The following is a 22,479-nucleotide window of genomic DNA, read 5'->3' on the forward strand; positions in this document are numbered from 1 at the left end:
CTCAGGCATCCCTGCTATACATGAGGGATTTGTCTCAGTCTTTTCTATGGCTTTCTTTGTAGAACCCAACTCTTCTCCAGCCTGCACTACTGGTGGATCTGCTGCCTCTTAGGCAAATGAGGGAGGTATGGCTCCAGTACTGTGCGGTTTCCCGCCTTGTCCTGCTCGGACAGCCTGGAGCTAGGGGATTCACCCATATGTGAGGACTACCATCCTGCTTGTCCTAGGAGAAGGCAGAGTTGCTTACCTATAAAAGGTGTTCTCCTAGGTCAGCAGGATGTTAGTCTTCCCGAAACCCTCCTGCCTCCCCTGGGAGTTGGTTTCTCCATGTATTAGCTTTATCATGGACTGAGGGACTCTGCCTAGGGGGCAGGTGATGACTATAGCTGCACATGCTCAGTAGGTCATGCTGAAAGCTCTAGATTATTTGAGATCAAAGTTCCGTGCCGGGCTTCATCTGTTGATGTCACCCACGTGTGAGGACTAACATTTTGCTGTCCTAGGAGAATCCCTGTTACAGGTAAGCAACTCTGCTTTCTCCATCGTCATAGTATTTTTCAAATCTAGTGCAGGGGATGCGCAATTTGATTTCATGAGGGCTGTAGTTATAAAATACTGTACATTGAAAGGCAGCCAGTAAATGGTAAATAAATGTGGGAGTTTACTGATTGCCTTGTGACGTGCTTTGACTGCTTGCTAATTAGACTGCTGCATTTTTCTTGCTGCCTGGTTACCAGTTTTTGAGCTCCAGTTAGGTCCATTTTCATAAGAACATAAGAACATGCCATACTGGGTCGACCAAAGGTCCATCAAGCCCAGTATCCTGTGTCTAACAGTGGCCAATTCAGGTGAGAAGTACTGGCAGGATCCCAAGGGATTAGATTGCAAGCTACGTATCCCAGGGATAAGAAATGGATTTTCTGTAACTCCACCTTCCTCCAGGAATTTGTCCAAACCATTTTTAAACGCAGTGATGCAAATATCTTTCACCACCTCCTCTGACAAATTCCAAAGCTTAATTATGCGTTAAGAAAAAATATTTTTTTTACTCATTAGTTTTAAATGATTTACCCAGTAACTTCATTGTGTGGCCCCTGGTCTTTGTACTTTTTGAAAGCGTAAACAACTGATTAACGTTGTCATTCCATTCCACTCATTATTTTATAGATATCTATCATATCTCCCCTCAGCTGTCTCTTTTCTGGGCTGGAGTCCTAACCTCTTTAGCCTTTCTTCATAGGGGAATTGTTCCATCCCCTTTATCACTTTGGTCACCCTTCTCTGTAACTTTCTAATTCTGCTATATCGTTTTTGAGATGTGGTGACCAGAAGTGCACACACTACTCAAGATGAGGTCATACTGTGGAGCGATACAGAGGCATTATGATATTCTCTGTTTTATTCTCCTTTCCTGATAATCCCTAGCATTCTATTTGCTTTCTTGGCTGCTGCTGCACTCTGAGCAGAAGATTTCAACTTATTATCAACTATGACACCTAGATCCTTTTCCTGAGTGGTGACTCCTAAAGTGGAACCTTGCATTGTATAGCTATAATTTGGGTTACTCTTCCCTAAGTGCATCATCTCAGAGTAACCCAGATTCCTGTTTGTACCCCAGAACAGTCCAGACAAGTGGGTTTATGCATCCCTACCAGCAGATGAAGGCAGAGAACAAAAACTGAGGTACTGCTACATAACAGAGAGTGCCACCTGCAGTCCCTCAGAATTTCTCTGTCTCCAGCAGATGGTAGATGTGCAAACCTGCAGTCTGGAATTTGATTAAAAAAAAAAGGAAGACACAAGATTCCTGGAAGGCTTCCCGAGGTGTTAGGTTCCTTTGTGGTCTATCCCTTGGGTTGAGCAGGGCGAGCGGGGGGGGGGGGGGGGGGGGGGGGGGTTGGTGACCCCTGAGCTGGCTCAGCATCGTTCAGGGGAAGCAAAAGCCAGGGGTCCTGGTTCCCTCACCCCCTCTGAGTCCTCACTTCCAGAGTCTGCTCCGTCCTCATCCAGAAGCAAGGAAGTAGCCCTTTGTGCTTTCCTTGTTTGCTGGTTGTTTCCTTTATTCGGTGTCTGTGCCTTTAAAAAAAAAAAAAGACACTGAGAAGGGAGCTGCTCAGGTGCTGATTGGCTGAGCTGCCAGGATGTAGGGCTGGGTGAGTGAAGGCAAAAACCTCCTGACTGCCAGACCAGGAACTCACTTAGCATAGGGGACACACCTCCAGCGGTGTTTGTTCAGTGGCAGGGGCTACTGTTAGGCCCAACCGCAATTCAGGCCGATGCCTGCTTAGCACTGGAAAAGTTGCTGTGGCTGTGGTGTGAGAGGAGTTCAACTCTGTACAACTACGTTGTGTGCGGAGGATACCTCAAGAGGGGCTGGGACCTCCGTGGACCCATCCGGGGTTGGTCGGACCACAAGGTCGACCGGGCCAGTGCTGCAGGCCCTGGGGGGGGGGGGGGGAGTATGAGAGGCCAGTTTGAGAGCACATGGCAGGAGCTAAGAGGCTGCTTCAGATCCTCCAGACTGCGGTGGTGCTAGACAAGATCCCGGTCAGCGATTTAGTGGAACCTATTCAGTGATGGTCCCGACTGCTGAGGATATATGCCCATGGGAAGTTCAGTTGTTCTGTAGGGAGGAGTTAGGTCCGCTGGTTCCCCAAGTGTTGGAAGATTTGGGGATTAAGGGGTGAACCCGGACCTAGAGGGACTGCGGGGACCTCCTAAGGTGGTTTTCCTTTACCCAAGAAGGTGAAGAAGTTAGTGGGAGTGGGGGTCCTGAAGCGGGCCTGATGGTAGCCAGAGCTATGCCTAAGCTATATCCCTTGCCAGAAAAAATCTGGGAGGACTCTGATAATGAAGGGGTGACCTGGTCCTGGAGGAATTAAGGAGACCCCCTAAGGCCTTTCCGTTGTCGACGACGGTGAAGATGCTGGTAGATCGGGAGGGAGAATCTCCTGTGGTAGGCCTGGAGGTAGCAAGAGCCTTGGCAAAGCTATACCCCTGGCCGGGGTAGGTCTTGAAGTCCTGGAGAAAACATGCATTCTGGTAGCCAGAGCAACAGCTCTAAAAGATGTCCAGGCTTGGAATCTGGAGATCCTGCTCAAAGGCGGTTTGAGGTTTCAGCTTGGAGTCTTCGTACCGCGGTGTGCGGAAGTTTGATGCAGTGTGTGTGCTGAGTGCAGAAGGCACACAAACGGTAAGGGACTGTGGCTGAGGCAGCGCAGGCAACCCTCTTGGAGGCGAGAGTGGCCTCTTTGGTTGATGCTGTGTACGACATGGTCCAGACTTCCACCAGATGATAGCAGTAGCTGCGAGGAGACTCCTATGGCTACGAAATTGGTCGGCGGATGTGCAGCTGTCTAACCTCCCCTTCACGGGAAAGCTGCTATTTGGATAGGATTTGCAGCAGCAGTTGAAGGGTAATATTTTGCCTGAGGACAAGAAAATCCCAAAGAAGTTTTTTCTCTGCGAGCTCGAGTGTGAGAAGAGAGGCAGTTTTGTGCTAGCAGGAGCCTGGGGCCAGCAGTGCAAAAGCAGAGTTTGGGCAGGCAGCAGTCTTTTCAAGCCCAGCACAGGCTTCTGAGGGATGGTAGACCCCACGGGGGAAGTGGAAGTAAGATTGGTCATTGAAGATGGGCTGATTTGCTCTTCTCCAGAGGCTATTGGAGGAAGGCTGTCCCTCTTTTAAGAGGAGTGGAGTAAGATCACATCACCCCAGTGGGTCCTGGAGATGAGATGGCTATGCCTTGGAATTTTCTCATCTGCTCAGGGACACCTTTGTAATCTCATGCTGCATCTCCTGGACCATGAGAGAAGCGGTGCGGGGGATGTTGCAACGGCTACAGCTTCTGCACGTCATTGTTCCAGTGCCTAAAAAAGAGGGGACTTTTAGGCCCATTCCTGATCTGCAGAAGGCCATGCTGCCCTCCAGGTGCTGTAGCTTTGGATGGAGATGTTGCGCATGGTGTTAGCAGCAGTGCGTAAAAGAGAGTTTCTGGCGTCGTTGGAAGCTTATCTCCATATCCCCATTCGGGCCAAACACCAGCGGTTCCTGAGGTTCAGGCTCCTGGGGGGAGTATTTCCAATTTCGAGCCCTTCCCTTTGGGTTGGCAGCTGCACTGCGCACGTTCACAAAAGTGATGGTGGTAGTGGCGACAGTGCTTCCGTACCTGGTTGATTGGTTAGAATGAGCGAAGTCGTAAATGGTGTGTTGTCACTCAATCTAGCGAGACTAGCAGCTGCTGGATTAATTGGGCTGGATGACAAATTTGGCAAAGAGCCATTTAAAAGTTGAACCATTCGTTGGAATATCTGCACGCTTCAATACCCGGATGAGGAAGGTGTTTCTGACTACGGAGTGGAGACTCAAGTTGCAGAGTCAGGTCCTTCGGCTGATGCATTTATCGGTTCCCAGGGTCTGGGTTTATTTACAGGTCCTGGATTCTATGGCTTCTGCACTGGAGTTAGTTCCATGGGCTTTTGCTCACATGTGCCCACTGCAGAGGGCGCTGTTATCCCATTGGAATCCGCTTTCGGAGGAATTTCAGCTTCCCTTGCCATTCTAGAGTATGCCAGTTCCAGTCTCTTGTGGTGGCCGTCTCGGCACAATCTCAAGAAAGAGATGGATCGGGAAGTGCCCGACTGGGTGGTGGTGACCCCTGGTATCAGCCTCTCCGGTTGGGGGGGGCGGTGTGTCAAGGAAAATCGGCCTGGGGCAGTGGTCTACAGAGGAGGCGACCTGGTCCATCAATCGACTGGAAACCAGGGCAAAGTGCAAAGCCTTACTGGCGTTTCTCCTGCTCATTCAGGGCAAGTTGGTGCGAGTGTTTTCGGACAATGTGACGACAGTGGCGTATATTGACCTTTAGGACGGAACAAAGAGTCATCTAGTAGTGCAGGTGACGCAAGAACTTTTTGTTTGGGTGGAGAAACATCTGCAAGTGTAGCAGCTTCCATGTAGCCGGAGTGGACAACGTGCCAGCGGACTTCCTCAGCAGACAGCGTCTGGATCTGGGGGAGTGGGAGTTGGTGGAGGCCTTTTCCTTGATTCAGGCCAGGCTGGGCAGACCAGCGGTGGACCTCATGGCGACTTCAGGAAATGCGAAGACGGATCGGTTTTTCAGTTGCAGAAGGGAGGTCAGATTGGAGGGCGTCAACACTCTCGTTCTCCCATGGCCGACATATCTGATGCTGTACATGTTTCCACCGTGGCGTCTCGTAGGTCGAGTGCTGCGGCTTATCAAGCTTCATTCAGGCAGGGGGATTCTGGTGGCTTCCGAGTGGCCACGCCGGCCGTGGTTTGCGGACCACCTTCTTCTGGCGGTGGATGTTCCTGTTCGCTTGGCCCATCTGTCAGGGCTATTGTGGCAGGGACCCATATTTTTCAGACTGGGAGGATCAATTCTGTCTAGTGGCTTGGCCTTTGTGAGGCGATGGCTCTGCCTGAAAGGTCATTCGGAGCCTGTGATTGTGATTTTGCTTCAGGCAAGGCGGCCTTCCACATCTTTGGCTTGGGTCCGAGTGTGGAGAGACTTTGAATCCTGCTGTTTGCAGAATAAGGTGCAGCCTTTGAATTTGGACGTTCCGCAGATTCTAGCCTTTTTGCAAAGCAGTTTGACTAACAGATTGGTTTATAAATCCCTTTGGGTTCAGGTGGCAACCTTAGGTTCCCTTCGAGGTAGGATTCAGGGCGTCTCATCCAGATATGGTTCATTTCCTCAAAGGGACAAAACGTTTGCGTCCTCCTGTTCGGAAGAATTGTCCAGCATGCAATTTGAACTTAGTTCTTCAGGTGCTGTGTGGTCCTCCCTTTGAACCAGTTAGGAGGGCTTCTCTAAAGGACTTAACTTTGAAGGCTGTTCTCTCAGTGCCTATCTGTTCAGCTAGAAGGATTTTCAAACTGCAAGTTTTGTCATGTAGAGACCCTTTCCTGCATTTTTCAGAGAGAGGGGTTTCTTTACATACGGTTCTTTTTTTTGTCTAAGATGGTTTCCTCCTTTCGGCTTAACCAGGTGATCAAGTTACTGACCTTGCTGTATTTGTCTGCGGATGCTCCTATGGCGAGGGAGCCTCACTTGCTGGATGGGCGCAGAATTCTTTTGCAATTATATTAAAGTGACAAATGCCTTTCGGAGATCTGATCATCTTTTTTTCCTGTGGAGTGACGCTAAGAATGGAAATAAGGCATTGAAGGGCACTATTGCTCGATGGTTAAAAGAGACGATAGATTCGGCTTACACGTATAAGAGCCAGTCAGGGTTGAGAGCACATTCTGCTGGAGTGCAAGTAACCTTGTGGGCAGAGTGTCAACTGCTTTCTACGCAGGAAATTTGTCATGCAGTGACATGGTCTTCGCTTCACACTTTTACCAAACATTACCGCTTGGATGTGCGGGCATGGAGGAGGAGTCTTTTGGGGAAAGTGTGTTGTGTGCAGGCCTTTCGAGTTCCCTCCCAGAATAGAGGGGCTTGAGTACATCCCACTTGCCTGGACTGATCCAGGGTATGAACAGGAGAGGAAAATTGGTTCTTACCTGCTAATTTTAATTCCTGAAGTACCAAAGATCAGGCCAGAGACCCTTCCCCCATCTTTCGAAAGACTTCCTTGCTTCTGGATGTTGCTGAGCTGATCTGTGCTACATTCAGAGTAATGAGAAGTGTACATAGTTTCAGATGTGTGTTCTGTCAGGTTCAGAGGGCCTGTTTTTTTCAGGGGGCTCCAACCTTTAAGTATCTGTGCGCCCCAGGTTTATTGGGGTTTGTTAAGGTAGACATCTTGGCTTGGGTACAGGTCAATACTGAGGGACTGCAGGTGGCACTCTTGGTTATGTAGCAGTGCCTCACAGTTTTGTTCTCTGCCTCCATCTGCTGGTAGGGATGAATAAACCCACTTGTCCAACTGATCCGTGATACTTCAGGAATGAAAATTAGCAGGTGAGAACCAATTTTCCTTTACCCAATAGGCACGTGATTAGGGGAACCCCCACTGCCAGAGGTTGACTGTTTATATAGGAGGTCAACCTCGGGGGAAGAAGGGCCCAAAGGCTCTTTATTTGCCATTGACCTCAGTTGGCTAGAGGTGGCCTTGTTTATTCTCCTCCTCATCTGGATATTGGTGCTTGTGTTCTTGGTTAACATTACACTGCCTTGTCCGTTGTAGCTGAAGAAACTTTACTTGCACGCTTCATAGCAGTTGCTCGTCTTCTTTCCCTCCCCCCACCCCCCTTCTTTACAACAGGTAGACGGAATGCACCCCCGCTGAACCTCACAGGCCTTCCGGGCACAGAGAAACTTAATGAGAAAGAAAAGGAGGTAATTCGGGGCCACAGAAGCAAAGTCTGAATTGGACCTCTTTCTGTACTTTTGCCGTTTAAAGACCCAGCAGGTTCGGTTTGTAGCAAAAGCTGGACTGGTTCATACAGTTATGCACTGATTGTAATAAAATCTCATCTGGCAGCTGAATCAAGGTGCAGAGCAATGAAGATGGAGGGAGCGGCCAGCGGAGCAGAGGCTTATTGGTTAAATGGCCTTGAGAAGGGAATAGGAAGGATAGCAGGTAGCGAAAAGGGGAGGACCTAGACATCAGACAAGAAGTGATTGAGGAGAGAAACAATAAGTAATTTATAAAAATTTCTGTAGTTATATACAGTTAATGAAAATTCAAAAGCTCAAGCCCTGCTTCCCACCTGTTTCTTCTCTTGCTCCTTAGCATGCTTCTCAGCATTGCACAAACCAGGCTTACTGGTTCTTCCGAAAGCCGAAGTGCTGAGGGACTCGTTACCACTCCATCACCATTTTAGTAATGCCTGTTCGTTAGGCAACATTATTGATTCATTGTTTTTCTATTTGCTCTGTTTCTCAGCTCTGTCAGGTGGTGAGGCTGGTCCCTGGAGCCTATTTAGAATATAAAGCAGCTTTGGTGAACGAGTGCATCAAGGAGGGAAGCCTGAGACTAGCCCAAGCCAGGGCACTCATCAAGATCGATGTGAACAAAACCAGAAAAATCTACGACTTCCTTATCCGAGAGGGCTGCATCAATAAAGCCTAATGCTGCGGGAGGCTGGCCACAGTTTGAGATGGCATGATTGTCATAGCAAAGGCTTTATTTTTTGCCTTTTCAAAAAGAGATGTCAGATTGTGCTTATCTTCCTATCTTTGGTATATTTTAGTGTTTAGTGCTCCTGTGTGGCAGGAGTATAGTCTGGTGGCCTGCTGGACAGAACATAAGAGTTTAATCAGAGCGGCTACCTGCTGGATCTCCTGTTCCTACCTGGGTCAAAGGGAGCACAGGGCTGGCAGCCACGATGGGATTTTAGCCCTCATACCCTTGCATGTCTTGTCTGCTTGAGGCCAGGAGGAGCTTGAAAATGCAGGTTCGTCAGTAGCATCTCCCTGTCTTAGGATGTGACTGCATTTAATCAATCAATCAATTTTAATTCAAAACTCAAGGCATGGCACAACCTTAAATCAAACATGAAACAGCTGGAACATTTTCATAAAAGGGTGGTGCTAGGCTTGCAGAGCAAAAAAGGATTTGTCACAACACAAAGATAGCCACTTGTGGCAGCGCTTGCATGTATTTCAGGGGAGAGGCTGGAGTGTGCGTTGCATTCACAGAGCCTTCCTTGCTGCTCGTTTCCTGTTCAAGAATGTTTGTGGTTCACAATTCTTGGTTTAACCCCAACGGCGATGGAATAATAAATTGTGTACAATAGAAAGAATTGTGAGGAAATAAGTAATGGGATGTGACAGAAGGCCAGTTACCTTTGGCCTTGGTGAAGGCTGTGCTTTTTTTTTTGGTGCCACTCCACTCTGCGTGAGAAACATTTCTTTTTGTAAAACAGATGTTGGAACTCATTAAGGAATCGGACTGCCTTTCCATTTTATAATAAAAGTGTTTGTGTTCAACTACTCCCAAAATATTAAATAATGAAATGTACCTACTGATCCTTTAACATTTTTTTTTTTGTCACAAACTTTATTCATTTGTGGTTTCTTGCATCCTGTTATTCCCACAGCGTTGTGGGACCCAGAACTTCACGTAACTAGATGTAAACCATAGACCACTTTATTTAAGTATTTATTTAAAGGTACCTGGACAGTGCTGGGCCCATATTCCATTCAATAAAGTGTAATAAAAGAAAATGTGAAATAAAACCAACAATTTCTTTTCTTTACAATTTGGATTTTTTTAATGCTGTAAATGGCTTTGGTCCTTGAAAAGAGTGATAAACAAATACATTTTTAGCCTGCCTTTCCAAATAATGGTGAAAACCACTTTGCGCCTTATTAGTTTTCAATAAATCTAAATCAAAGAGTCAACAGGCGATAAAATGACTTACCCACATTTACAAAGAGCGTCAGTTAGGGAAGTGGGATTTGAACCCTGAGTTCCCTGATTCTCAGCTCATTGCTCTAACCGCAGCACCACTCCTTTTGTTTGTAATGAGGCAAAGACAACCTGTTAAGAGGCATGAAGATATCCCCCTACATTTCCATTGTGACTAGAGTTGTGCTGTATGCTGCAGAGAATGCCTATCTGGGAACAAAAGGAGTCTGGATTTGCAAATTGTTTTACAGCTTCTGTCTTATGAATGCCTGAGAAGGAAACGACCATGCCAGCTGCTAAGCTGGTCCTGGAGGACAGTTCAGATGGTTTAGCCGAGGCATTATATAAGAAATTGCCATACTGATACTGGGTCAGACCGAGGGTCCATCAAGCCTAGTATCCTGTTTCCAGCAGTGGCCAATCCAAGTCACAAGTACCTGAACATTAAATAGATCACAGGCTACTATTGCTTATTAATTATCTCTGCTTCAACGGCAGGGGAGAAAGTCTGATACTTCACTTTCAACGCATATCCAGCATAGCTCTCTGCTTCAACGGCAGGGGAGAAAGTCTGTTACTTCACTTTCAACGCATATCCAGCATAGCTCTCTGCTTCAACTGCAGGGGAGAAAGTCTGATACTTCACTTTCAACGCATATCCAGCATAGCTCTCTGCTTCAACGGCAGGGGCAATGTAGAAAAGAGGATCTATATATAGACAACAACCAACAAGGACTGAATTACATAGTCGAGTAAACAAAAGCATGGGTGTAGCTTGCTAATTGAGGTGGTTACTACCCCTAACTAAGCTACATATTCAATTAGATGCAGTTCCAACACTGCTCTCTACATTAATGGTGGGGTGGAAGGGAAATAGAACTAAAAGGTACTAAGAGCCAAGTGTAACAAGTAAGAGGAAAAAAAAAAGTGCATAGCTTGCTGGGCAGACTGGATGGGCTGTTTGGTCTTCTGCTGTCATTTCTATGTTAATTACCGTAATAGCAGTTTATGGATTTAACCTCTAGGAACTTATCCAAACCTTTTTTAAACCCAGTAACACTAACTGCTGAAACCACATCCTCTGGCAATGAATTCCAGAGTTTAACTATGCGCTGAATGAAAAAGAATTTTGTTTGGTTTGTTTTAAATGAGCTACTTGCTAACTTCATGGAGTGCCCCCTGGTCCTTCAATTATCTGAGAGATTAAATAACTGATTTACATTAACCTGTTCAAGTCCTTTCATGATTTTGTAGACTTCTATCCTATCCCCCCTCAATTGTCTCTCCTCCAAACTGAATAGCCCTAACATCTTTAGCCTTTCCTCATAGGGGAACTGTTCCATGCCCCATATCATTTTGGTTGCCCTTCTCTGCCCTTTCTCCAGTGCAGCTATATCCTTTTTGAGCTGCAGTAACCAGAATTGTATGCAGTACTCAAGGTGCGGTCTCACCATGGAGCGATACAGAGGCATTATGACATTTTCCGTTTTATTCACCATTCCCTTTCTAATAATGCCCAACTTTCTGTTTGCTTTTTTGATCGCCACAGTACACTGGGCGATGGTTAGAAATGTATGAAGGGAAAATAAAGCCTGATGCTTCCATTGCATTTCCACCAGTCCCTAAATATTTCACTTCACAGTGAAAAATAGAATTTCCAGAGGTTTCCCCAAACTAACCCAGTTCCTTTAACCTTCAATGACAAACCAAGAGTTGTGCTAATGCAGGGCGGCTGGACTGTGCTGGGACAGATGGTATCACTGTTTAATCCCTTTGATGTATAAAATCAGGAGATCTGCATTGCCAGAATACAATCAAAGCAATGGTAGGAGCTCTGAACCTGCAGGTCCCAAAGGGTTACATCACAATTAACCTGTAAATCATTTGGAAATGTTCATTTCAAACTAAAGAAAATTAAGCAGATTATACAATAAATGTGGTTTTCAGTTTAAATTATATTGGACAACCTAAGGATTTCTCAGCAGGTTATACTGCAAGAAGACAAGTTTATTTTTAGGATTGACCCTGAACTCAGATTGTCTCTTAACGTCGGCATTCAGTGGAAAAGTATTAGAAGAGATCTAAATTCTTACATGAAAAAAACAGGATCCACTTAAGAGTCTGCCTAGAGAATATGGACATGCTGATTCCAACATTCTAAGCTACAAGAAAAATCTGGCTACTATATTTTTGTTTAGAAATAAGTTTAGTACGTGCGTTTACAAAAATTCAGATCCGTCATCTAATATCACGTAAGTAAATAAATAAAATATACGTTTAAAGGTGCACCACAGAGGTTTACCTTGATCAGCCATTAACCACCCTGGATTGGAGTTTTTTTTAAATCTTCTTTAATCGTTTTATAGGCCTAGAACTTCTTGTGGCCATGGAAAATCTTGCTTTAAATGCACAAGCTGTTCATGTTCCCCTCCCCACAACTGAAAAAGAGAAGGTGGATTTAGGCATTCCTTCTCAGAATAGGCATGAGGAGTGTGTTTAAAGAAGCTTGATGCCTTACCTCAAGGTGCTGAAGCTGAAGTGGATAAACCACATCTCACTACAGTAAATCCACGGGGGACTAGGTCGAGCATCTTGCATGAACTGCCCATGTGGGTAACTGGATGAGTGCTTTATTGATCTCTCAGATTTGATATTCCATACAAATGCATCAAGGTGCCCCCAAGGTGGGTTACAAAATATAAAACAGTTTTCATGCATAGAAATATGTAAAATTAATCATTAAAACAATGCTGACAGGCTATGGCTTTGTAATGCAATCAATGCATCAATGTAAATAAAAAGCATGGGTCGTCAATTAATTAAAAACGGCAGCATACATCCAGGCCTTTGTTCTTTTTCTCAAAGCAAAGTAAACTAGCTCTAATCTAAGTTACCCTTCAGCAGCGAGTCGTGCCACAGAAAAGGCACAGAAAATCAAAATGCCTTTTTCTATGGATGTGCACTGCACATTTCATTTTTACAAAAATATCTGGTCTGCCCCACCTACTTCATTGCTGCCCCTCCCATCCAAGACTCTGTTTCACAATTGCACCAGCAGGCACCATATTGTATGGGGGATATCTCTGAGAAGTAACAGCAATCCCTCCCTACAACAAAATGGTGCCAGCCTCAGGGCCCCGCCGGTGCCACTTTGAAATAGGGCAGGGCAGGGCAGGAACAATGGGTGATCACTCCTGCCCCTTTAGACTTGTGGGTAAGTGGTTTTAGAAGGTCTGCGATGGAGGTGCTGTGGGGGTTTTCGTGTCAGCGGCACCAACCATAAGAACATAAGAAGTTGCCATACTGGGTCTGCTCATGGGTCCATTACGCCCAGCATCCTGTTTCCAATAGTGGCCAGTCCAGGATACAAGTACCTGGCAAATATCAAAACAGTAAATATAGTGCCTTGACCCCTTAAAAGTCAATAGATTTGTGTGGATTACAAATGACACACAGAATGTTCCAGTCAGTATGTTTATCGCAAACCAGTATGCTCTTAAAGCAAATTTTCAAAGTCACAATTTCTCTGCATTTTTTGTAAAATAAAATTAAAAACTGAAAAAAGCTGCTTGCATAAGTATTCAACCCCTATGCTGTGGAAGCTCTAAGTTTATACAGATGAAAGATATTGGCCTCTATGTGTGAATCATTAAAAAAAAGTCAGCTTTTCTGGATAAAAGACCCCCTAATTCCAGTACCATTGATCAGACTATGAATCCGAAAGAAAGCTGTGAAAATGAAGACCAAAGAGCTTTCTAAGGAAATTAAGGATTAAGTTACAGACATGCACAAGATAGGAAAAGGCTACAAAATAATATCCATGTGCTTGGATATCCCAGAGAGCACTGTTTTATCAATTGTGAGAAATGGAAGCTGCATAATACCACCCAGAAACTGGCTAGACAAGGCCGACCCTCAAAACTCAGCAACAGAGCAAGGAGACTTGTGAGAAAAGCCTCAGAAGGCAACAATCACTTTGAAGGAGCTACAGAGTTCAGTGGCTGAGGCTGGAGTGGAGGTGCCCCAGTCAGCCATATCCAAGAGCTCTGCATACAACTGCCTGCATGGGAGGATGGCTAGAAAGAAGCCATTACCGAAGAAAAACCTATCCAAGCACATCTGGAGTTTGCCAGAAAGTATCAAAGTGACCCAGCTAAAATGTGGAATAAGGTTTTGTGGTATGATGAGATGAAAAATTGAGTTTTTGGACAAAATTCAAAAGTCTATGTGTGGCCATTCCTCAGCAAACACCATCCCAACAGTAAAGTAAGGGGGTGGCAGCATCATGCTGTGGGGATTCTTTTCCTCAGCGGGGTCTGGGCATCTTGTTAAAATTGAAGGATGGAGGGTGGTACAACATATAGGGAGTTACAAGACAACCTGCTTCAGTCTGCTAAAAAGAAAACTAAAACTTGGGAGAAAGTTCACCTTTCAGTAGGACAATGAGCCCAAGCACAAGGCCAAAGCAACACAGGAGAGGTTGAACAACAAAGGTGAATGTTTTACAATGGCCAAGTCTCTGTCCAGATCTCAATTCAATCGAGAATCTGTGGCCCTATTTGAAAATTGCAGTCCATAAGCGTCGTCCAACCAACCTGATCAACTTGGAGCAAATCTGCCAGGAAGAATGGGCAAAAATCACTCCCAAACAGTGTGCAAAGCTGGTAGAAACTTACTCCAACAGACTTTAGAGCTGTTATTGCAGGAAATGGTTCTACCAAGTACTAGTCTGAAAGGGTTGAATACTTTACACAAACAGCATTTTCCAGTTTATTTTAGTTTACAAAAAAATGCATGGAAATAATGAATTGTGCCTTTGAAAATTTACTTTAAGAGCATACTAGTTTGCAATAAACATACTGTCTGAAACAATCCATGTGTCATTTATAATCCACAATCTGCTGAATTTTTAGGGGGTCAAATACCTTTGCAGCCCACTGTAGATCCCATGCTATTACCGTAATACTGGTAATAAGCAGTGGCTATTCCTTAAGTCAACTTGATGTCTCCTCCAGAAACTTGTCCAAACCTTTTTTAAACGCAGCTACATTAATTGCCTTAATCAGATCCTCTAGAAAGGAATTCCAGAGCTTAATTGTGCATTGAGTGAAAAAGAATTTTCTTCGATTTGTTTTAAATGTGCTACTTGTAACTTCATAGAGTACTCCCTAGTCCTTGTATTATCTGAATGAGTAAATAATTGATTCACATTTACCTATTTGAGTCCTTTTCAACCATTTGAAAACTGAACACAATGAAATCTAACATTCACTTTGCTTTTATTTTGTTTCTGTTGCGTGTCCAATCGCGGCAGGCCCGCAACCGGGCCTACTCACCTCCGGCACCTAGCTCCCGGTCCTGGCCCATCTTCCCTCATTACAGTGGGCAGCAGCCTACGTTCCCGAGCCTCCATTGCCTCCGCGACCATCTCTGGCGCCACTGCGGACCTCCCCAGCTCCTGGCGGGTTTCCCCACGGGTGCCGTGGGGAGACGCCACTGTCCAGCGTCCTGCTGTCCTCTAGGTGCACGCGCGTGCCTTGCTGCCTTTTAAAGGGGCCACGGAAAGAAACAAACCCGTGGCCTCAGATGTTGATGTCACCGGGCCCTGCTATTTAAGGCAGGGCCTGCCACTAGTTTCTTGCCTTGGCAGCAGGTCTCCACGCTTGTCGTGTGCTCGTTGCTTGTTCCTGACTTCGTTCCTGGTTCCTTCCTAGCCTTGTTTGGACTGACCTTTGGCTTTGACCCTTGCTACACTTCGGACCACGCTCAGGACTGACCTCTGGCTTTGACCCTTGCTACGCTTTGGACCATGCTCAGGACTGACCTCTGGCTTTGTCCCTTGCTATGTTTTGGACTATGCTTTGGACTGACCTCTGGCTTTGACCTTGCTCTGTTGAACTCTGTACCTCGCCTAACTCACTGCCTGTTCTGACGCCAGCCTGTCCTCTATTTGTCTCCTGGTATCTTCCTGGACTTGGCCTTCTCAGGCTCCGGCCTACTACTACCAGGTGTCACCTGTTGTCGTTCCTGGCCCTCTTTGGCGCTCAGGTCTCTGGACCCCTGCCTCGTCAGGACCTGCTACAGTCTTCCTGTTACCTCTACTGGTCCCTGGCTATCTACCACTTCTCCAACTGGGAGTCATCTGACGGAGGCCCACCTAAGACCAGCTGGCCCCGGCACCCAAGGGCTCAACCTGCGGGGAACGCAGGCTGGTATTGGCGAAGCTCCAGTCAGCCTCCATCTCCCAACCAGCTCTGCCTCCTAACGGTGGGGACCCGTAGGGCTTCCCCTGCGGGTAGGGTCAACCCCACCTCGGACCAAGGGTCCACCTCCAATGCAACAGTTTCGTTTTCAAAAATTGAAAAGCACATCCCTGCCTGGTTTTTTTTTTTTGTAGCCCTCTCTAACCTCCCCTGCAAAGCTTGTCGTGAAGAGCATAGCATCCTCATCTGGGAATATCAAGGCAAGAGACAGGTGAGCTGTCTGGGACCCATTTGAGGAAGTGACTTGAAAGCTAAGGATGCTATTTAGAATTTAAGCCTGCTTTTGATGTGGAGCCAGTGCAGCTCCTGCAGAGCAAGCAGGATGTGATCACGGGGTTTCCCCCACCAGTAATCTCGCTGCTACATTATGAAAGAGCTGCAGGTGACCCATAGTTTGTTTTTGGAAGCCCTTGGTACAGGGAATTATATTAGTCTGGCTAGTTAATAATTGTTGCCAAGTCCTTCTTATCATAGCCATGTCTTAAATTCTGAGCTTGGTATGTCAATATTTTATAATAATCTTCCTTTTATTTATTTATACATTTTACATTCTACATCTTCCCTGTCAAGCAACCGCTCAAGACAGCGTACAAGTAAAATATGCCAAGGCCTGTCCAATAAACATTAAATAAAACTCAATTCAGATTAAATAGGTCAAATAATACAAGGTCAAAAACTGACTAAGCACACCCCCTCTCCCCCCCCCCCCCCAAAAAAATGTTTATCCTTAACCTAATAAGGGACACTATGTCTGACCAAGAGCTAATCCCGGCCCAGGAATGGTCCCTGCAGCCTCTCCCATTTTGGGATTGGGAGGAGATGGCATCCATGCCCTAGCCCGGCTCCCTTCCTGCTGGGGGCCTTCACCACAGGGCTATCCTTAGGTCCTGCTGTGATTAACCCATTCACATCCACCTTACAGACAACCTGGGGGGAAATAATAGTGATCCAACAACAAGGTCTTCCAGTAATAACGCCATAAATCAAACCCTTCCTAATATCATTCCAGCAGTGTCTGCAGCCCCTTGGTCATATTTCCACCTAAAATTCTAGTTGTGGACGTGAAACAGTCCAGCAGACTGACTTTCGCCTTCTTTCTGTCTGGAACCTTACTCACTAAGCTCTTTTTTCCCATTCTGTTCCTATGGAAAAAAAATCTTTATTGACTGTTGTGTTTGTATGTGTGAGACAGATTTATTGTCAACTCTGCTTTTGTTTATGACGCTTCCAATAAAATAGCAATTAACAAAACAAGCCGTCTGTCTTTATTGGTAAAGGTAAATTGCAGGTATATGCTGTACTGTTTCTCATTATAAATATAAAAGTGACGCCCACCCTTGGCAAAGCATCTGCTGCGCTTCGCTAAAGTGCTGTTCCCTTAGCAGTGGAAGTGAATTTTACTTTTATAAAACTGAAAGCGAGTGGCTGCATTTCTGAGAAGGCAGGTGGGAAAATGAGACAGCAGGGACAGAAGGATAAACAAATGCAGCATACGATGAGTAGGAAAATGCCACTGATGAGAAGAAACTTGCTGCAAAATATGTCATGGGCAAGCTAATTACAGCGATGGAGGACTTATTAGGCTGCCAGATGGTACCAGTTCACTAAGGACAGGCTTACGCAGCCCTGGATTTCTTTTTTACCTCTGTCTCACTGCATTCTGGGATTCGTAGTCCTTTCTACTACTACTTAACATTTCTATAGCACTACACGACATAACACAGCGATGTACAAACACATAAAAAGACCTAGAGCTTACAATCTAATAATACAAAAATACAGGACGAGATTTGGGGTATAAAGCAAGACAATGATTAAAAAGAAGAAAGTTAGTTAACAAGACTAAAAGCAGACAATCAGGCATAAGATTTAAAAGCAGTTTCAAAAAGGCGGGTCTTTAGATGGGATTTCAAGACGGCAAGAGAGGGAGCATGACGCACTAGTTCAGGAAGGCTATTCCAAGCACACGGTGCCAGTGGCGTAGCCAGCAATGAATTTTTGACTGGGCCCAAGGTTAACATGGGTGGACACTAAACAAAGTCTGAGCCATGGAATTCATATTCTTATTGATAAATACTTTCACACACACACACACCTGACAATAGATTTCTAAATAGTCTGCTACAGCTCTTATACTTTTAATATTTTAAACTCAATGACTTCAAGCAGCTACCAATGCTAAACCTTATATATAGTTATGGAAGCATTTCAATTATACTTAAAGAGATCTCAAGTGGCTCTGTCCCCTCACACTCATTTCCCCTCACCCAGGGCTGGTGCAAGGGTATTAGGCATCCTAGGCAAACCTTACAGCCTGGCACCCCCTCCCCCCACCTCCCCATACACAATTTTAAATTATGAACATATTTTACATGAAAAATGACATTCTAAGGTAAAATTAATATACAAGTTGTTGTGATAATTTCATGCACTGTTGTGATGCCAACAAGAAAACGTTGCATCTTGGAATTCATATGGCATCATACCTATTGTGATATGTTTCGGCATGGTCCTCCCGTATCAACACAGTATTATCTGCCAATACTCAAAGAATAACAACCATACCTATGAAAAAGAATACCACAAATATTACACCAGAATCTAAAATATCAATACACCTCCTATCAGGAAAACAGAACAGGCTAAGCTACTACAAATCCCTACAGAGAAACCACATGCTAACAGAATGCTTCATCTCAATCTTTGCATGCAGAACACAAACTCTCACCAAATACAGAATAAAGCCACATAAAGTATAAATAGAAATGTGCAGACAAAAACTGAACTGTAAAACGCATCACGCCAGACTCTATACAGTGCAACAATGGAAAAACAAAAATGTCACCATTTCTCATGAAACAATCAATAAAATCTAGATATATAAATCATCATAATAGTAAAATCATACTAATAAAATAATTTCAAAACAGCTGATGAATAGAATATGCAATAATTAAAGACTCATGCAAATTTTGAAAGCTTTACCAAACACCAATAAAATATTTCAAAACAGCAGACACATCATATATTACCCAATAATTAAAATGGTAGTCAATCAAGAAAAATGAACTTAAAAAGACACCTTTACTTATCCTCTCCAGCAGTTCTCCTACTCCTTTCCCTTGCAGGCCACACCAGAAGCAGCAGTAGCTGCTGAAGCTGTCCTCACAGTCCTCTTCCTTAGGGACCACAACCAGTCTTTTCTCTCTCTCACACACACACACACACCAGTCACACCTTCAGGACCAGTTTCTGTCTCTCACATACCAATCATCTCCCCAACCAGTCTCTCTCTCTCTCTCACTCACACACAAGCACACACATACCAGTCATCTCCCTGATCAGTCTCTCACACATACACGCATCACCTGTCTGGCCAGTCTCTCTCAATCACACAATGCTCTCGCTCTCTCTTACTTACACACAGGCTTTCAATCACACATATGCTCTCTCTATTTCACTTATACACAAGCTCTCAATCACACACATGTTCTATCTCACTTACAAACAGGCTCAATCACACACATGCTCCCTCTCACAGCCACAGCCAGCCAAAAATATGCTCCATCTCTCTTTCGTGCACACACATTGACACACACAAGTACCCTCCCTGACTCACATATACACCACACACATATAGAAGCACCCTCCCTGTCTCACATACACATTACACTCTCACAGAAGCACCTTCCCTGTCTCACACACAGAAGCACCATTCCTTTCTCACATACACACCACATACACACCCACAGAAGCACAATTCCTTTCTCACATACACACACACAGAAGCACCCTCCCTGTCTCACATACACATTACACTCACAGAAGCACCTTCCCTATCTCACACACAGAAGCACCATTCCACTGTCACATACACATCATATACACACACACAGAAGCACCCTCCCTTTCTCACATACACACCACATACACACACACACAGAAGCACCCTCCCTTTCTCACATACACACCCACACACAAAAGCACCCTCCCTTTTTCACATACACACCACCCACACACAGAAGCACCCTTCCGATCTCAAATATACACACACACATACACACACACACAGGCCCCCAGCTGAACAGCTTGTCTTCGACCCGCCAGCCTGGTCTCAGGTAGCAGCTAGCTGCGCCGGCCTGGTCTCTGGCGGTGGCTGACAGCACCGCTCTTCTTTTCTTCGGCCCCCGACGGCCTGGTCTCCGGCAATGGCTGGCAGCGCCGCTCTTCTTTTCTTCGGGCCCACCGGCACGGTGTGCACAGACTCTTCTTGGGTGGTGCAGTGAGCAGTCATGGCCGCTCAAAGCTTGAAACTTGCTCCATTTGCCGAAGTGCTGCCGATTGCCTGCCTCTTAATCTTGACATGGTCTGTTTTGTTGTTAGCGCATCACGGTCTTATTAATTTTTTTCTCCCTTGTTTTGGGTGGGCCTGAATGGAAAGTGGGTGGGCCACTTCACGGTGCAGCTACAAGGAAAGCACAGAGTCAGGAATTAGCAATAGAGGAGACGGGCACAGATAGGAGTGACTTATCCAATGAGCGGAGTCCACAAGTAAACAAAGGACTGGAGGCAAAGTGTCCCGCCGCTGGAGGACTCTTCAGCTCTTGCATTCAAGATGACTTAAATGTACATTTTTGTACAATGGCAACAGCCAAGCTGTAACCCTTAAGCACTCAACACCAAAACCAACGTACACTTTCACTGCTGAGAACATACGGCAATACCGGTGAAGGACCTATAAAGCCTCCAAAAGAGTAGTCGACCTGTCCTGGATTAAGCCGAGTATTAATTTGTATTTACTTATTTAGAAGATTTGTAGCCTGCTCCATCCATGGCTCTGGGTGGGCAACAACGGTACATTCATAAAATCGCAAATGAAAAAAGAAACAAACTATGGCAGCGCTTCCCAAACCTGTCCTGGAGATCCCACAACCAATCAGCATATCCACAATGAATATGCATGAGATAGATTTGCATGTGCCAGATGCTCAATGTATGCAAATGTATCTTGTGCATATCCTGAAAACCCAACTGGCTGCGGGGTCCCCAAGACAAGTTTAGAAAGCCCTGGTCTGCGGGAGAAATAATCCAGGGATGAGGGTGACTGGCCTTGGGAGGGGCTGGAAGCTCTGCGGCTGGCATGAAGCTCTCAAGGGCGATGAGGCCTATAGGTTCTCCGAGGGCCACAGACAGGTCCAGTTTTCAGAATAGCCAAAGTAGGCAAATAAAACAGTTTCTTGGACCCAGTGTATGGAAATACATGTGCTGGCTATCTGTTGCCAACATCCTGAAAACCAGCCCTGCTTGGGGCCCATGAGGGCCGATGTTCAGAAGGCCTGACCTTTGACCAGTTCAGCAAACAGGAAGAAGACGCTAAGTGTCAAAGGAAAGAGGCCTTGTTCTGTATAAATATCTATCAGGCCAATTCAGTAAAATGCACAGGAGAGCCTGCTCCTGGCAGGTGTTATTAGATGACAGTTAAATGTGCGTCCGAGATGCACAATTTTTTTTTTGCATCGGGAGTGAATGTCTAATAGCCTCATTCATGTGCATTTGCATGTGATGAGCGCTATTAGATTCACTCCGCATTGGACATGCGTTGAACATGAGCTAATCCCCTTATTGCATTAGGGGATTGATTTGCGCCTATTCTACCCGCGTCCGACTGCAGGTTAAGAGTGTCCTCGGCTCAGCGCACAATATTGCATCGGCCCCTTAGATTGTAAGCCCATCTGAGGATAGGGAAATACCTACAGTACCTGAATGTAATCTGCTTTGAAGTGCTGAAAGAAGTGTGAAAAGCAGAATTTAAAAATAATAATAACAAATAAAGCCAAAGAGTTGTGTTTCCATGGAAGAAAAGAGTGGCAGTTGCACAGCACAGCTCAGCAGGTAAGGGACAGCCAGTTGCAGGTATGGGCACGGAGGTCTGAGATGTGTCTGGTCTCTCCAAAGGAGAACCGGAAGGAGGGGGGATGGGCAGAAGACCCATCATTCACAGAGACTGACACCCCCACACACAACATGTCAGCATCTAAGAGCTTGCTCTTTATTCTCAGAAACACTAATTAGCCTGGGAGGACACATGACAGGTTTCTCTGACTCCTCCATGAGGTCTGTCTAGTTATACCTGAGATATAGATATATAGATACACTTTATTCCTGGAGACTAAAATAGACTCTATGAATGAATGAAACCTTTCTAATGTGTTAGGGAATGTATTCTTTTTTCTGTTGACCATTTACTGGAAGATGTATCCTTTGTCAGTCCTGTCCCCTCACCCCTTGAGTTCTTTACTGCTTGTGACTTCAGCCTCATTGCTTGAAAGGCTGGGACAGCTAGCCAGTCTAGCCTGCTTTGTTCCTCGAGGGTTTTTTTTTTCCTGTTTGTTTTAGCAGATTAACAGAATGCTGGAGTGTTTTAATCTGTCTGTCCAGGGGCTGCGTTTTGAGCCTTTGTTTGTTCTATGGTGTGCCAAGCATCTCGCAAGGGCTTTGACCCAACATCGGAGAAGGCTCTCAAAAGACAACTCATCAAACCAATCCTGTGCTGGAAGATCTGAGCAGGGCAGCAGCATCCCTGCCCAAGCCGGGCCATCGAGCCCAGCATCTTGTCCCCGACACGAGGAAGTGCAAATAGGAAAGATTATCATTGCATATAGCTCGCTCCTAGAAGCAGGCGGCAGACGCCTATAAGGATATCCAGCTAAATAACAGTTAATGGACCTGTCCTCTAGAACAGTGGTTCTCCGCCTTTTTCCTGTCAGGACCCACCTGAGAGATGAGGCTCCCATGCAAGACACACTGAACACCTGACCATCATGGGACTAATTATAGGCATATGCTCTGCATCCACAGGAGTCCCCCACTTCCTAACAATCAGGCCGATACA

At 45.6% G+C, this 22,479-nt stretch overlaps 1 protein-coding gene across 9 annotated transcripts in view; it reads left to right on the forward strand.

The window, feature by feature from the left end:
- Positions 1-9,172, forward strand: part of TADA2A (transcriptional adaptor 2A) — a 107,588-nt gene extending 98,416 nt beyond the window's left edge. For 6 of the 9 annotated variants that reach the window (XM_029611738.1, XM_029611740.1, XM_029611736.1 and 3 more), the window contains exons 14-15: positions 7,234-7,307; positions 7,858-9,172. In XM_029611738.1, coding sequence (XP_029467598.1) covers positions 7,234-7,307; positions 7,858-8,043 — 260 coding nt within the window. In that variant the 3' untranslated portion in view covers positions 8,044-9,172. Of the gene's footprint in view, positions 1-7,233; positions 7,381-7,857 lie in introns of all 9 variants that reach the window. The other 3 variants (XM_029611742.1, XM_029611743.1, XM_029611744.1) reach the window with 3 other exon arrangements.
- Positions 9,173-22,479: the final 13,307 nt, after the last annotated feature.

Source organism: Rhinatrema bivittatum, chromosome 8 (genome assembly GCF_901001135.1).
Source record: "Rhinatrema bivittatum chromosome 8, aRhiBiv1.1, whole genome shotgun sequence".
NCBI classification, from domain to species: Eukaryota; Metazoa; Chordata; class Amphibia; order Gymnophiona; family Rhinatrematidae; genus Rhinatrema; species Rhinatrema bivittatum.